Source organism: Choloepus didactylus, chromosome 13, assembly GCF_015220235.1.
Source record: "Choloepus didactylus isolate mChoDid1 chromosome 13, mChoDid1.pri, whole genome shotgun sequence".
In the NCBI taxonomy this organism is placed as follows: domain Eukaryota; kingdom Metazoa; phylum Chordata; class Mammalia; order Pilosa; family Megalonychidae; genus Choloepus; species Choloepus didactylus.
In genome coordinates this window covers 85159559-85177583 of record NC_051319.1, presented here as the reverse complement: position 1 = coordinate 85177583, position 18025 = coordinate 85159559, and the positions used below count along the sequence as shown (strand labels likewise).

Genomic DNA, 18025 nt, shown 5'->3' with positions numbered 1-18025 from the left:
TCTCTCTATTGTTTTTGTTGTTATTGTTCTCCAGTTCATTTATTTCTGCTTTAATCTTTGTTATTTCTTTTCTTCTTCTTGAGTCAGGGTTAGTTTGCTGCTCTTTCTCCAGTTTCTTCAGTTGTTCAGTTAGGTCTTTGGTTTTAACTCTTTCTTCCTTTTTAATGTAGATGTTTAGAGCTCTCAATTTCCCTCTCAGCACTGCCTTCGCTGCATCCCAAAGGTTTTGATATGTTGTATTCTCGTTTTCATTTGTTTCCAGATCTTTACAGATTTCTCTTGCAATTTCTTTTTTGACCCACTGATTGTTTAAGAGTGTATTGTTTAACCTCCATTATATTTGTGAAAGTTCTGGTTGTTTAGTGGTTATTGATTTCCAGCTTCATTCCATTATGATCAGAGAAAGTGCTTTGAATAATTTCAGTCTTTTTCAAATTATTAAGACCTGTTTTGTGCCCCAGCATATGATCTGTCCTGGAGAATGTTCCATGAGCACTTGAGAAGAATGTATATCCTGATGTTTTGGGGTGCAATGATCTATATATGTCTGTTAGGTCTAATTCATTTATTGTATTGTTTAGTTTCTCTATTTCCTTATTGATCCTATGTCTGGTTGTTCTATCTATTGAAGAGAGTAGGGTGTTGAAGTCTCCCACTATTATTGTAGGAACGTCTCTTGCTCCCTTCAGTTTTGCCAGTGTTTGCCTCATGTATTTTGGAGCACCCTGAGTGGGTGCATAAACATTTATGATTGTTATTTCTTCTTGGTGAATTGCCCCTTTTATTATTATATAGTGTCCTTCCTTATCTCTTGTGACATATTTGCATTTAAAATCTATTTTGTCTGATATTAGTATAGCTACCTCAGCTTTCTTTTGATTACTACTTGCATGGGTATCTTTTTCCAGCCTTTCACTTTCAACCTAGTTGTATCTTTGGGTCTAAGATGGGTCTCTTGTAAACAGCACATAGATGGATCATATTTTTTAATCCATTCTTTGGCCTTGTTTTTTAATACAAACCAAAATTCTCTTAACTTTTGATGTGTGAGCTTAATTTATCTATGTGTATTTTGGTTACCATTATTTTAACACATATTTCTGCTATCTTATTTCAAAATTTCTTCTTTTTTATTTTTTTTATCTCCTTTATTTTTTGTTGGCTAGTTAAAATTTTCTTTTACTGATTGGAAAATATTGCATTCTATTTTTATTCTTCTGGTGGTTACTACTAATTTAAGACCCATGTCCACATTCATTTTCCTTATCTATTTCTTAAATTTTTCTCTGTGATATTTTCAAGGTATTTTCCTTTGATCCCAAAAAGCTAAGATTATAATCCTTAAAGAAGTGAAGTCTGTTTCAAGAAGTGCTCCAACATAAGGCAGATAAGTGACAACACAATCATTTCAAGACAATTTTTCTTCAATATCTTTCACATGAAGAAAGATAATATATTTCTGAAAACATACCTGCTATAAAGTGCCTCCATATTTGCCACCTAGCACTGAAATTGTCTGGTAATTCTCCTCGGTGTTAATGGTACACAGATATTGGATGATTTTTTTCTATTTTGTTAGTCTTTTCCAATAACCAGTTCTATGTTGCTTACATCCAGTGTTGCCAATGAGAAGGCTTTGGTCAGTTTGATTCTTGTTCTTTGTATGTAATATGCTCTTTCTCTTTATCATTGATATTCTTAAATTTCATCACAATTCATCTAGATGTGGCTTTTCTTTTCTCTCTTCTTTTATATTCTAAGATCCCTTTCAATCAGAGGTCTTCTTTCATCATTCTTTAATTCTTGGATAATTGTTTCCATTATTTCTTCAGAAATTTTTCCATTTTAATTTTTCTCTTCTTCTGGGGTACCTATTTTTTGTGTATTGTATGTGATCGCTGACTCACTAATTAATTATTCAACTTTATTCTTTCTGTTAATTATCCCATCTATTATATACCTTATTTAAATAATTATATATATTTATATTTTAATTCATTTTTGTTGAGATATATTCACATACCATGCAGTCATACAAAACAAAGCATACATTCAATTGTTGACAGTACCATTCATCACCAAAATTAATTTTGACATTTCATTACCACACACACACAAATAATAAGAATAAAAATTAAAGTGAAAAAGAACAATTAAAGTAAAAAAGAACACTGGGTGCCTCTTTTTTTTTTTTTCCTTTTTTTTTCTTTCCCCCAGTTTTCTACTCATCCATCCATAAACTAGACAAAGTGGAGTGTGGTCCATATGGCTTTCCCAATCACATTGTCACCCCTCATAAGCTACAATTTTATACAATTGTCTTCAAGATTCATGGGTTCTGGGTTGTAGTTTGATAGTGTCAGGTATTTACTGCTAGATATTCTAATTCATTAGAACCTAAAAAGGGTTGTCTATGTTGTGCAGAAGAGTGCCCACCAGAGTGACTTCCTGGTACCTTTTGGAATCGCTCTGTCACTGAAGCTTATTTCATTTCCTTTCACATCCCCCTTTTGGTCAAGAAGATGTTCTCCGTCCCACGATGCCAGGTCTACATTCCTCCCCGGGAGTCATATTCCACGTTGCCAGGGAGGCTTATTTCCCTGGGTGTCAGATCCCACATGGGGGGAGGGCAGTGATATCACCTGCCAAGTTGGCTTAGCTAGAGAGAGAGGGCCACATCTGAGCAACAAAGAGGCATTCGGGAGGAGGCTCTTAGGCACAATTATAGGGAGGCCTAGCCTCTCCTTTGCAACAACAGTCTTCCCAAGGGCAAGTCCTGTGTTAGAGGGCTCAGCGCATCAAACCACCTGTCCCCTATGTCTGTGAGCACATTAGCAACCATCGAGGTGGGGAAGCACAACACCCCTTCATTCTCCACCAGCTCCTCAAGGGGGCTCTGCATATTTTTTCATTTTTTTTAATTAACTCTTTTTTTTTAAATCAACTATATCAAAAAAAATTTTTTAAAAACATACAATAAAAAAATATTTCAAACAAACCATAACAAGGGAGTAAGAAAAAGACAACTAACCTAAGATAACTTCTTTACTTCCATCATGTTCCTACTCTACTCCAAGAAAATAACCTAACATAGCAACATTTCTGTGAACTTGTTCCTACCATACCCATCAGAAATTAACAGACCATAGTCATTCTTGGGCATTCCCAGAATGTTAAATTTACCCACGATAGCTTATCTGTTCTTATTGGGTTATTATTCCCCCTTCATAATTGCTCTCTATTGCTAGTTCCCCTACATTTTACATATTGATGTTTCATATTTTTTGATCCATTCTGCCAATCTGTATCTTTTAATTGGGGAATTTAATCCATTTACATTCAATGTTATTACTGTGAAGGCATTTCTTGAATCAGCCATCCTATCCTTTGGTTTATGTTTATAAGATATGTTTTTTTTCTCTCTCTCTTATTGTCCTTTAATGAACCAATATTGAATCTCTTTAGTACTGAACCTTTCTCTATATCTCGCTCTCTCCTTTCTTTGTTTCTCTGTCTGTAGGGCTCCCTTTGGTATCTGAAGTAGGACAGGTCTTTTATTAGCAAAATATCTCGGCATTTGTTTCTCTGTGAAAAATTTAAGCTCTCCCTCAAATTTGAAGGAGAGTTTTGCTGGATAAAGTATTCTCGGTTGGAAATTTTTCTCTCTCAGAACTTTAAATACATCATGCCACTGCCTTCTCACCTCAATGGTGGCTGCTAAGTAGTCACTACTTGGTCTTATGTTGTCTCCTTTGTATGTGGTGAATTGCTTTTCTCTTCCTGCTTTCAGAACTTGCTCCTTCTCTTCAGTATTTGACAGTCTGGTCAGAATATGTCTTGGAGTGGGTTTATTTGGATTTATTCTATTTGGAGTTCGCTGGGCATTTATGCTTTGTGTATTTATATTGTGTAGAAGGTTTGGGAAGTTTTCCCAACAATTTCTTTGAATACTCTCTCTAGACCTTTACTCTTCTCTTCCCCTTCTGGGACACCAATGAGTCTTATATTTGGATGTCTTATTTTATCTATCATATCCCTGAGGTCCATTTCGATTTTTTCCCCATTCTTTCTTTCGTTCTTTCATTTTCCATTCTGTGGTCCTCGAGGTCACTGATTTGCTGTTCCACTTCCTCTAGTATTGTGCTATGAGTATCCAGAATCTTTTTAATTTGGTCAACAGTTTCTTTTATTTCCATAATACATCTATTTTTTTATTTACTCTTGCAATTTCTTCCTTATGCTCTTCTAGGGTCTTCTTCATGTCCTTTATATGCTGTTCCATGCTCTTCTTCATATCCTTTATAGCCTGTGCCATGCTCTTGTTGTTTGTCTTTAGTTCTTTGATTAATTGCTCCAAGTACTGTGTCTCCTCTGATCTTTTGATTGGGGTGTTTGAGTTTGGGTTAGCCATATCATCTGTTTTTTTCATATGCTTTATAATTTTCTGCTGTTTTTGGCCTCTTGGCATTTGCTTTACTTGATAGGGTTCTTTTAGGATATGTAGGATTATTCAAAGACTAATCTCTAATTTGTCAGATCTACAGCTTGGTGGCATACACTTTCTCTAACTAACCAGCAGATGGCGTCCACAAGTCACCTAGTCCCCTCAAGTCAGTTCTCCCCAACTTTGCCTTTGTGATGTGTGGGGGTCTGATTCTTGTGGGGTCCAATTGGTGCGCCAAGTTTGGGTGTGTTGTTGGTGCTGTCCACCCTGAATGTGGGGCGTGTGTCTGACCAGTTAGGGAGGGATGGCAGCTTTAATACTCAAACCTCCCAGGTGTTCTCAGAGATTTAAGGCTGTTGCAAGAGTCTAAACCTTCATTTCAGTCTTGCCACAGATTGTCTCTGCTGCTGACCCACAAGTCCTTGGTATTGGCGTATGGTCCCTGGGATTTCCGAGTGGGTCCCTCTTCCAAGCCATGCCCTTCTAGGGCCTCTGCTGAGGGAAGGTTGTGCTACGTCACAAGTGTGCACTGTCCCTCAAGGGAAGTTCTGGGCCACTGGGCCATGTAGATGCGTTCCCAGCCTGCTGTAAGGATGGCTGTATGGGGCGTGTTAATTTCCTCCTTTTCACACAGCTCCACCTTCCCAGCTTTGGGACAGTTAGCTGTGGGTGCATGAAAAGCTATTGTCCACGCCCAGTATTATGGCGTGTGCGCGTGTTGCTGGAAAAACTTCCTGTCACACTGGTTTTTTTGGCACAGCTCTGGGCTGTGGCGCCAGCGCTGAGCAGGAGTGTTCCCAGCCCGCCAGGAAGATGGCTCTAAGGGGCATGGTTATTTTCCCCTTTTGGCTCATCTCTGCCTTCCTCGCTCCAAGACAATTAGCAGTGGGCATGCGAAAGGCTATCTTCCATACCAGATATTGAGGCATTCGCACAGCCCGTTCCTGCCATGCTTCACTGTGTGGTTCTCTTTGCCATATCTGCAGCCACTTTTGGGTTTTTTAAAAAAGACCTAGTCTGACTCCAAATGCCAACCCATGGTTTCCCCATGCTGCAGTGTGGCTGCCAGATATTCTGCAGGCTCACTCACTCGGTTCAGAATGCAGACTCCCGTTTTCACCAAATGCACGGTCCCTGTGGATTTAGCAGACCTTGTCCAGCTGGTGCATCGCTGGAACTGGTGTTCTGGGTCACTTTCTGGCTTTTATCTAGTATTTTTCACGGAGGTGTTTTTTTGCCCTGTCTCTCCTAGCCGCCATCTTAGGTTCTCCAATAATTATATTTTAATGCTTAAATTTCCACTTCATTCTTTTTAAACTAATTACAGTTCTTGTTTCATATAGCTTACTTCTTTTTAAATTTTATTATGTATGCTTATTTTAAAATTAACTTTATCAAAAAATTAAAAAAAAACATTTCCAAATAAAACATAGCACCATACCACACACACACACAAAAATAACAAACCATGCTTATTTTTAATTCTTGGTTCATCAGTTCTGATATCTTGATTTCTGATAGTAACAGTAATAGTTTCTTATTTTGGTTTTCAAGTAGGTGCACTTTCAGATATCTTGTTATGTTGAGTCAATGTCATCAGCTCTTCTTCCTGGTAAGGCATATGAGGAGGAGCCATCGGTCAGACCTAGTCTTTGTTAGCCAAGGTAAAATCAAGGACAGGGAAAAGGATGAGCTCTAGGATGGAAATCCTAGTACTAGGGAATCTCAGTTAATCACTGCTGTTTGATAGCTCCCTCATCAAGCAACTCTATGGGTCAGGATGCTACCTTCTACTCACTTCATTTTATGAAGGAGTTACCATAAATTACAGTTCACCAGTTAGGGGCTTTTGTCAGAGTGTTAGGGGGTGTGAAAGCCCAAGACTAGTCCATCTCCAACTATCTAATACAATTCTTGACCCAAACAGAGTCCTTAATTGTATTGATTTTCACTCTTGCTGACAACTGCACCAGCAATCTAAACTGTTTCCAATGATTTCCAATGAGCAGGCAGACACTGATTGTTCAAAGGCAAAGATGGGAAATTTGCCTTAACACCTCCCCAGGAGTTTCTTAGGATTGTTCCATTATTCCTGAGATTCCATACTGTTTTGTTGTATGGTTCCTCCACGACTGACCTTAGAGTAGGATATGTGAAATCCATACTAATTTGCCATCTTGGCAAGAACCAGAACCAATATTATCTTTTCTCTGCCATTCCCTCCATTCTCATCTTCTGGAACTTCTAATGGGCCTATGTTAGAGTTTTTCGATCTATCTTCCATGTATTCTGTGGCAGTTTTAAAACATCATCCCCAAATTCTTTGACACTCCTCTTTTCAAGAAATAGGGCCTGTTTCCTCCCCTTGAATGTGGTCTCTCTAACTGCTTGACCAATAAAAAATATAGTTAAAAGTTGATGATTCGCCAATGTTCATAGCAGCATTATTCACAATTGGCAAGAGATGGAAACACCCAAATGTCCTTCAACAGATGAGGGGATAAATAAAATGTGGTATATATATATATACACACGATGAAATACCACACAGCAGTAGGAAGGAACAATGTCATGAAACATACGACTACATGGATGAACTTTGAAGACATAATGCTGAATGAAATAAGTCAGGCACAAAAAGAGAAATATTATATGCTACCACTAATGTGAACATTGAAAAATGTAAAATAAATGGTTTATAATGTAGAATGGAGGGAAACTAGCAATAGAGAGCAATTAATGAAGGGGGAACGATAACTCAATAACAACAGATAAGCTATCATGGGTAAATTTAACGTTCTGGGAGTGCCCAGGAATGACTATGGTTTGTTAATTTCTGGTGGGTATGGTAGGAACAAATTCACAGAAATGTTGCTATATTAGGTTATTTTCTTGGGGTAGAGTAGGAACACGTTGGAAGTAAAGTAGTTATTTTAGGTTAGTTGTCTTTTTCTTACTCCCGTGTTTATTTGAAATGTTTTTAAAAAATTTTTTTATATAGTTAATAGTTAATTTAAAAAAAAGTTAATTAAAAAAAAAACAATGAAAAAAATATGCAGAGCCCCCCTGAGGAGCTGGTGGAGAATGCAGGGGTGTTGTGCTTCCTCACCTGGATGGTTGCTCATGTGCTCACAGACATAGGGGACAGGTGGTTTGATGGGCTGAGCCCTCTACCACAGGACTTACCCTTGGGAAGAGTGTTGCTGCAAAGGAGAGGCTAGCCTGCCTATAATTGTGCCTAAGAGTGTCCTCCTGAATGGCTCTTTGTTGCTGAGATGTGGCCCTCTCTCTCTAGCTAAGCAAACTTGGCAGGTGAAATCATTGCCCTCCTACGTGGGATCTGACACCCAGGGGAGTAAATCTCCCTGGCAACGTGGAATTTGACTCCCAGGGAGGAATCTATACCCGGCGTCGTGGAATGGAGAACATCTTCTTGACCAAAAGGGGGATGTGAAAGGAAATGAAATAAGCTTCAGTGGCAGAGAGATTCCAAAAGGAACCAAGAGGTCACTCTGGTGGGCACTCTTCTCTGCAATATAGACAACCCTTTTTAGGGTCTAATCAATTGGAATAGTTAGCAATAAATACCTGAAACTATCAAACTACAACCCAGAACCCTTGAATCTTGAAGTTGACTGTATAAAAATGTAGCTTATGAGGGGTGACAATGTGATTGGGAAAGCTATATGGACTACACTCCCTTTTGTCCAGTGAATGGATGGATGAGTAGAAAAATGGGGGCAAAAAAAAAAAGGCACTCAGTGTTCTTTTTTTCTTTAATTTTTCTTTTTCACTTTAATTTTTATTCTTATTTGTGTGTGTGGTAATGAAAATGTTCAAAAATTAATTTTGGTGATGAATGCACAACTATATTATGGTACTATGAACGATTGAATGTATGCTTTGTATGACTGCATGTTTTGTGAATATATCTCAATAAAATTGAATTTAAAAAAAGTTGATGCTTGCTCTTGGACCCCAGCCACCATGCTGTGAAGAAGCACATGCCACAAAGAGAGGTGCGAGTGTTGTGGTTAACTTCCAGCATTAATCTTGGTAGCGAAGTCACCTCCAGATGATACTATCCTAGATCATCATGTCACCCCCAAACCTTGAGCCTTTCTATCTAGCAGAGGCCTCAAGCATCATACAGCAGAGACAATCCATCCCCATTGTGCCTTGTCTGAATCCCTTACCATAGAGTCCACGAGCATAGTAAACTGGGTGTTTTATGCCACTAAGTTTTGGGATGGTTTGTTACATAGTAATAGATAACTATAACATCTTTTAACTACTCTCATAAATTTTACCTTTTTGTTCTGTGTTATTGAATTCCTTATTATATACAATTTATCCCGTCTACTGATGTTTTATTACAAAAAGTATGTTTCATTTCTAAAATTTCTAATTAGCTAATTTCATATCCAGATTTGTTTTATTTCAGTCTGTTATATTTTTTGTTTGTTTCTAATTCTTTGTTCTTTTTGTGGGTGCAATACCTTAATTCATCTCTGTGAGCATCTTAAACAGTTTTATTTTGAATGGTACTTTTAAAAATGTCTTCCTTTTCCTTCCTATTCCCAGCTATGTTCATTTCCTAGACCTCCTGCCCATAGTCTAGAATCTTATAATCGTGATTTGGGCTTCCTGCCAAACATGATACTGTAAATAGTACATATGACCTAATTTTGCTTGTTGGCTACAGTGTTCAGTACATAGTCTGGAGGTTTTGTCTGTGTCTTCCAACTTCCATAGGCCTGTAACATGCTATCTTATATAGCTTCACCAATCTGTTGGCAAGGGTTTTTCAGTATTCTTTCATAAACAAGAGACCAATCCTAGCTACTGGCTCTAAGCAATGATCCTGGCTTTTATTCTCCATCTTTCATGAAGAACATTTTGTTTCTGATAGTTCATAAGAGCCAAACTAATGGGAGTCAATGCCAGCTTCCCATCTTGTAGCTCAGAAATCACAGTGTTTTGGCCCTTTTCATCATTTTATGTCTCTGTTCCATTTTTGACCAGAAAACTCTTGTTATTTTTACTTTTAAAAGTTTTGTTTCAATGTTGTTATAAATGTAACCAATACTTTAACAATAATTTTAAAAATTACACAGATTTAGGAATGAAATAAAATATTATGTTGAAGATGTGTCTGATCAGTCACGTACTCTAACTAATGATATTCAACTCAATTGAAATTAGACTTTTATATGGGAGAATTGTATGGCTAAATTTACTTCCAGGAATGAGACAAATTCATTTTTAAGTAGGAGATAAGACCAAAAAAATTCACAGACATGACAGAGAAGTAATGTGTTTATTTGTTTTTAGGAGAATTCCATAAAACCAGACAGACCAATTCCATTTCTTATAAATCAGCATATAAATCTATTTTAAATGACATCTCTATTATACATGGTTTATAAATATATAAACAAGTCCACATAAAAAATTTTAAATTTTCATGGTTTAATGTCTGTTTAATAGTTTTATAAATGTAATTGAAATTTAAAATCAAGTAAGTATAATTTTCATTTAAAGTTGAAATCTTTATTGTGAATAAACCTTAACAAGATTAAAGAAACTACTGCTTAAGATACTAGATACTCTAACATATAGGGTTACAAAGAAATACTAGTTTTGATCGAAATGTGTTCTATATGGATAAATTCAGTCTTAAAAACTTGCTCTTCATCTCAGATAATGGGGTTTGCTGAACAATAAAATAAATAATGATAGTATTTGATTATAGCCCAAATAATAAAATAAATAAAGAAACAAATAAGAGAAAAGTGACAAGTCTTCCTTATAGAAGAATTCCAATTAATAACTGTATAAAGAAAAAAGGAAATTAAAAATCACCATTAGAATGCCACAGTAATAATTGCCACAGGAATGGATACTAAAATTAGTGGGCAAAAGTTTAAGCAGAAATATATTTGCATAGTTTCAAAGTATCTCCCCCCAAGTATTTATTAATTACATAACATTACTTCACATTTTGTGGGGAAGTAATTATCCTAATTATTTCCATTCTTCATAGTACAGTTAAGAAACTTGGCAGACATTACCTCAACCAAGTGATGTAATTTAACATCACTAATAATATGATATATTGACGTCATGTACTCCCTGATATGATGCAATGAGGAGACAACATCATTTCTATGTTTTTTCCCCAATAATGCATAATCTCAATCTAATGGAAAACAATGAGATTCCCCAATTGAAGAACATCCTACAAAATAACTTTTCAAAGTGTCAAGGCCATGAAAGTCAAGGAAATACTAAGTTGATGGTGGAGACTAAGAAGACTGACACTAAAATGCTCTGTGGGATCCTGGATTGGATCTTGGAACAGGAAAAGGACATTAGGGAAAAAACTGGTGAAATCTGAATAAAGTCTGCAGTTTAATTATTTTGCAGTTCTTCTGTAAGTCTAAAATCATCTCATAGTAAAAAGTTTAAAAAGAGATTAAATTCTCTATAAATAAAACTTCCAGTAGAAATACAAATTTACATAATTAACTTAAATAGGTAATTGAAGCAATTTGCCCAAATCAGCTATATAGTTTTAATCTTTAAAATATTTATCATGGTCTTTTGGATAAGACATTCTTCCAGGCACTTGGGTTACAGCTTTGACTAAATCCAAGTAGTCATAACATTACTTCACATTTTGTGGGGAAGTAATTATCCTAATTATTTCCATTCATCTTAATTTATTATTGGAGATTTGCACTTAATCTCAGCTGGTGTACAGCGTTCTCTCCAAACACATATAGCTCACTTTATATTCAGTGAATTGATGTACAGATGTCAGTTTTAAATCATCAGCTACAACTGGAATTACTTAGGAATTTGAAGTCTGAATAAAAATAGGATCTAATTGTCATTTAATCCAGTGGTCTCCAAATCTGTGACAAAATTTTCACTGATCTAAAGCAAAAATGAGAAAAATAATGGCAAAATAAAATTTTCATAATACTACATGTATTTTTTATTTTAAAGAATGGTTTCTGTTATGAGATTATCTTACATTTTTATATTAAAATGTTATTTCCTTTATGAAATAATGGTGATAGAAAATGATAGATTTTATTTTGTTTTAATACCCATATTTGGAAAAATCAAAGGTTGGAAAACCTAAATCTCCTCTCTATTTTCTCACTCTGTGTGTGTGTGTATGTGTCTGTGAATATATGTGAATTTTACAGCTGTTCAAAATTCAAAGTTTGAAATTGATCTACACAATATTCTTTCCTTATTTTTGACATCAAGTTATGCTCTATAGATTATGATCATATCATTAAATGTAATCAAATACAATTAATCAACAAACTAATGTAATCAAATACAGTTAATCAACACACTATTTAATGCAATCAAATGCAGTTAATCTAGTGGCCTTTAGCTAATGTTTTATTAACTGATTACTACTTACCCATTAATAATTCTGTGTCCTTTCTCAGTAAAGCTTCTGATTTCAGCATGCCTTAACCAATCCTAATTGGTTAATCCATATACACTGGAACACATGTCTATGTTTTGTGTAAGAAAGAGCTTTACTTCACATGAGTGGGATTATAGCTCAATTTATGAAAAATATTCAGTATTAATGAGAAAGATAATTCATTGATATCTGAAATTGCTTCTTCATCTATTCTCAAAATATTAAGGAAAATATTGAAGGTAGCCATAGGTTACACCAATTCTTCCCAAAGCATTTCTAACATTAAAAAAATAACTTAGCACTAAATTTTAGCCACCACATAGACAGCAAGGTCGTGAAGGGTTTCCTATTGCATATCAGTTATAAATCCCAAGAATGAGGCTTATATCAATAAATATGATCTGGTATATTTGAGAAGTATTTTAAGAGAAAGTTCTCTATCCTTAGAGTTCCAGGTACAAATACTGTGTCCTCCTCTGTGGGAAGGAAGAGGATCTATCCTCACGATCTGAATTCACACACATTCTTATAAAATAAGGCATATAAATATAGCCTCATTAAAGCAAACTTTTAGTTTTAAGTCACAGTTAGTGGCATTGATAGGAGAAATATGTTAGTGTTTTTATATTGGTTTCTTCAATTTTAAAATGAAAGGACCTAAAATAGCTTAAGAAGGAAAAACAGTGATGATCAAAAGAAGCATAACTTGTTTCCCTTTTCTCTATTTAACTTTATGTATGATTTGCCAGGAAATACCTCTTTTTCTTAGTTTCCATGTCCTCATCAGAATGCACAGAGGGGGAAATGGCTTAAAATCATATCTCATACAACCTGAAAATGTGTCTTTTCTTAAGGCTACTTCATTGGTATGAACTCTTTTTTAATACTTTTTGTTTTGATGATGTTTGAGAGCAGGCCTAATTTATTTTTATTCTCAACCACCATTTATCTCCAACATTCAAACAAAAGCTGATAAAACAAGAACAGATATCTGGCTATGAGAGAGTTGAGACTTGTCTAAGGCCCCAAACAACCATTAAGAAATCTACATCTAACTTAATTTTGGACAAATTTCCTGAATGGAATCTATTTAGCCTTATACCTACCCTTCCTCACATCTGTGAATAAGTTAATTCTTTTTTTCTTTTACCTTGCCTCCCAACATGATTATCTGTGAGGATCATCATTCACCAGGCATTCCCATTATTAAGAATATTGGCATAAAGGTATTGATTCAAAGATGATCTCTACTCAAACATCAACCATCAAGGGATAAAGTCTAGAAATTTCTGATAATGGTAAAATTAAACTATATCTCTGCTTGTCAAACCTAACTGCTTCCTGAAATGTCAAAACTGGAAGTTCATTTTCTTTCCTCTGCATATATAACTTGCTACTGGAAAATAATTTAAAGACAATATAACAAGATAACTATGGAACTAAGCATTTCCAGGGCCAGGACTAATGAACTTCCAAAGGAGATATGAGTTATGGCTCATTCATTACTTGCCTAGCACAGAGAAAATGAAAAAGCAGAAGTTCCTACCTCTGCCACATGCACACTTACCGATGGTGACATTTCTTTAAATAGGCTCCCAACCACAGAAGAGATTACAGATATATATATGCTCTGGGGATCAGGATAACTGTTCTGTACTAAGTAGGCCAAGCCTCACTCTGGCTTTCCCATTTTCACTGACCTAGGCACCCTTCTGTCTCCACTGAAGCAACAATCCACTACCATTTTTGTCTCAATAAGGGTGAGAGATCCTTGCACACCAGGTGTAAAATTAGACTCCTCTCTTCTCAGTTCTGGCTTTCTATATGATCTACATATATTCATCAGGTATCCGGCCATGGCCCTCTGACCCCCGCAAGCTGTTTCTATCAGAATCTGGAGGTAAATTGGAACCAACCTCTGTTTTTACCTCTCCAGTGCCCTGGGGGAAGGGAAAGTTGGGCATAAAGCGCTTAAGAAACCGGAACTCACTAGTGCCAGTGCCAGTGGCTGAGCACATTTCATATGGACAAGGTTGGGACAAGGATCCATTACCTCCTGCTTGTACCAGGTTGTTAGGGAAATTACAGTCATCATAGAAATGCTCTTGAATTTTGAACTTTTCTCTGTATTTAATCTTCTGGTATATATGTATAATGAAGATCACTGTAACAGAGAAGAGAAAGAGAAAGGAAAGCACAGCCAGAGAAATGACCAAATATTTGGTGGATGTATTCACCCTTCTAGGATTCTTGGATGGATCCCGGAACTGCAGGTAGGGCTCTGAAAAGCCATCTACCAGCAAGATGTTGAGTGAGGCAGTGGTGGAGAGAGCTGGATGGCCATGATCCTGAACAAGAATGATCAGTTTCTGCATCATAGGGTCTCTCTCAGATATCTGCCTCAATGTACGGATTTCCCCATTTTGTCTTTGAACAGAGAATAACCCAAGGTCAGTAGCCTTAAGTAGATGGTATGAAAGCCAAGAATTCTGACCTGAATCACCATCCACAGCCACCACCTTGGTCACCAAGTAGCCTGCTTCTGCAGACCTGGGCACCAGATCATTGCAGGGCAAGGTGCCATTCTGCAGTGGGTACAAAATCATTGGACGGTTGTCATTGTCATCCAGGACAACCACTCTGACAGTAACTTGGCTACTCAGTGACAGGAAGCCCCCATCAGTTGCCCTCACCACAAACTGAAAATCTTGGATGGCCTCATAATCCATGGTTCTCAGTGCATAGAGCTTCCCATTGTCTGAATTTATAGAGATGTAAGCAAAGACTGATAGATCTCCACTTTTTGGAGGTAGCAGAGAATATGTTACTTGGGCATTCTCACCCAAATCTAGATCCTCAGCATGGACTTTGCCAATAAAAACCGCAGGACTGTTGTTTTCCCGAACAGTCAAGACATAGGAGTCTTCCTGAAACACCGGGGGATTGTCATTAATGTCAGATATTAGCACCTCTATCACAGTCTCAGTGGATAGGTGGGGTGGTCCAGTATCCATGGCAACAAGGGTGATATTGTAGGCTGAAACCTCTTCCCGATCCAAGATTCTGTGAGTGACCAATGAGTAAGAATTCCGGAATGTAGGTCTGACAGCAAAGGGAAGGTCCCCTCTGAGGAAACAGGTGATTTTTCCTCCCACTCGAATGTCACGATCTCTTATAGTGAAAAGGGCCACTACAGTCTGTAAAGGGGAGTCCTCAGGGAGAGGGCTGGACACGGAGGAGACCATCACTTCAGGGGGATTGTCATTCACATCTACTACTTCCACTAGGACTTTGCTGTGGGCAGAGAGACCTCCTCCGTCAGTGGCTTGAATGTCAATGTCGTATGTTTCAATCGCTTCAAAATCTAGGGGCCCTCGGAGGCGAACCTCCCCAGTTTGAGAATCAATCTGAAACGTCTTGACAATTGCTTCTGGGTTTTGCGCTAAAGAGTAGGTTATCTCCTTGTTGGTGCCCTCATCTAGGTCCGTGGCAGTTACCGTAGCCACCAAAGAACCATTGGCGCTGTCCTCTGGTACCTGAGCGCGGTACACCAGGCGGGAGAACTGGGGAACGTGGTCATTGACGTCCAGAACCACCACACGGATGTGGGCCGTGCCAGTCTTGGGCGGGGACCCACCATCTACAGCAGTAATTGTCAAGTTTACTTCAGGCTGCTCCTCTCTGTCCAGGGGTTTATCCAGCACCAGCTCGGCATATTTGGGCCCGTGGCTGCGGAAGCGTGTGTGCAGGTGGAAAAAAGCGTTGGCGCTCAGGGTGTAGTTTTGGAGACCATTGAGGCCCACGTCCAGGTCCTGGGCGCTCTGCAGAGGAAAACGAGAGCCCAGCGGAGTACTCTCCGGAATTTTTAAAAGCGGCTCCTTGTTTAGGAAAATTGGGGCATTGTCATTGATATCAAATACTCTGACCTCAGCACGGAAGGATTGTAGCGGCTCCACCAGGACTATTTCAAATTGCAGAACGCAGGGGTCGGCTTTGCTACAGAGTGACTCCCGATCCAGTTTCTCCTTCACGAACAAATCCCCTGTCTTGCGGTGGAGCCGGAAATGCAGCTTGTTGCCCTCAGAAACGAGCCGCGCCCCGCGCGCAGCCAGCTTCCCTACCTCCAGCCCTAGGTCCTTCGCCACATTGGCCACAAATGAGCCGCTCTCCATCTCCTCCGCCACCGAATATCGGATGGTTGCCGCACCCCCCATAGATACGCACAGTAAAAGGAGAAGAGACCCCACTTGCCTGCTTTGCAAGAGTTTCCTGCGCGCAACCGCCATGCGATCTCTCTCAAGCGCCCTCGCAGCCGCCGCCGCCGCCGCCTTCCGCTGTTTGTGGATATACTTTCACTCTTCCGCAACAGGTTCCTGCAGCGGCCGCGCTCTCCTTTGCTGGCCTCTTGCCGTAGCGCCACCAGCGGCTTAGCCGAGCTCCGCAAACTGTTTTGCTTTTAGAAGAAAATCTGCGTTGAGCAATTCAACTCCCCAGTCTATCGAATGTATTAATAGGTATGTTCTCATTCCACAGAGTTAGGTAGAGGTTGAAAGTTTATTGCCAAAGCAACTACACACTCGCCTTTTAATTTCCTTTCAGAAAAAATTCCTTGGGAATTGAGAAGCCAATGAGGATACTCGCTCAAGCTGAAGTCATCGTATTTGCAAGTCGGCTGGGGCCGCTGCAACAATGGGCAAAAAGCGATGAAGTAAACTCCATCGGCACACTCTACTGTTCGCCCAGAGATCGTGTGAGAGGGGGAAAAAAGAAGAAAAAAGGCCTCTGCATGTTCCCCTGGAGCACGAGCGAAATATATGGGGGTGAGGTGGGGGGCGTTGAGAAGGTGGTAAGAAAAGTAAAGAGAGACAGGCAGAATTCATCTTTCAGTTACCTCGGGTCCAGTAGATACACTGATAGGGGACTTGGCCAACTGGTCTCTTGATTTGCACAAATCCATTCTCTGTCCCAGAACCCTCAAATGCTTAGGAGGCAACTGTCTTGTCACTTAATGTTTATGATGGCAGAAATATTTATTGAATGAGATTTCTATGTTCTGGCACTGTGTTAAGTGATTTACGTGTAGTATCTCATTTGATACGTGCAAGAACCCTATGAAGTATACATCATTATTGTTACTTTTTTTTTTACAGATGAAGAAACTGAGACTTCAGAGGTTATGTCACTCCCCTAAAGTCCCCTGGCTAGTAAATATTTGAGATGAATCCCGATTTTGCCTGATTCCAAATTCTATGTCCTAATCAGTATATTACTCTGCTTCCCAGGTAATATAGTGAATAAATCAAATGAAGATGTTTGATTACATAGAGAGAGAAAATAAAAGATCACTTACAAATATTTAAAATGACCTGATAGAAATACAGGAAATACATGTTGAGAGTCTCCTTTTCACTCATAGAATGTTTGGTAATGATAAGGTACCTCAGAAAGATGAGGTCCAATCTCACCCCACACCACTTTTTTTTTTTTTTTAATAGGTGGAGAAACCAAGGTCTCAAAGGATAAAGTCACTTGCCTAGGCTGTACAGCTACTTCGTGGCAGTATAGGAACTAGAAGCTATCTTCTGACACCCTATCTCATGCTCATCATCAAAAGCATTTGTTGATTTCCCATTTGTGCTCAGCATTGTATATGCTAGATGCTATGCAGTTACTGCCACTTAAGTGAAGTCTAAACCTTATTTTCCAAGGGGTGTGTGTGTATGTGTGAATGCAAATAGAAAGTGTATATAACCTTAATGACATCCTGATATGAAGGAGTTAACAAATCCCTCAATCTCCATCAGATGTCTTAATGCCTGGATTAAGTGTGGTTTAAGTGTATATTCCTAAACAGTTTAGTTTTGCCTCTTTTAAAAACTGTATATAAAGTGTACAATAGGTAATCTTTTATATCTAGCTTCTTTCCCTCATTATTTAGTGCAATGAGATTCATCCACTTTATTATTTAGCTTTAGTTCAAGTCATTTCCATTGCTGCATGGAATTCCAGTGTATTGTCAATGCCTTTACCAAAGACCATCGGGAATACACTTGTAGTTGAACTAAGTTGAATTTACTGACTCATTGGAACAGGCAGACCACACACCACAGGAAACTATGGGGCAT

The 18025-nt window shown here is 38.2% G+C and overlaps 1 protein-coding gene across 1 annotated transcript; it reads right to left on the bottom strand.

Moving 5' to 3' along the window:
• Positions 1 to 9927: 9927 nt before the first annotated feature.
• Positions 9928 to 16186, bottom strand: PCDHB1 (protocadherin beta 1). The gene has a single exon (XM_037801559.1). The coding sequence runs from the start codon at positions 16184 to 16186 to the stop codon at positions 13730 to 13732; it is 2457 nt and encodes an 818-aa protein (XP_037657487.1). The 3' UTR covers positions 9928 to 13729.
• Positions 16187 to 18025: the final 1839 nt, after the last annotated feature.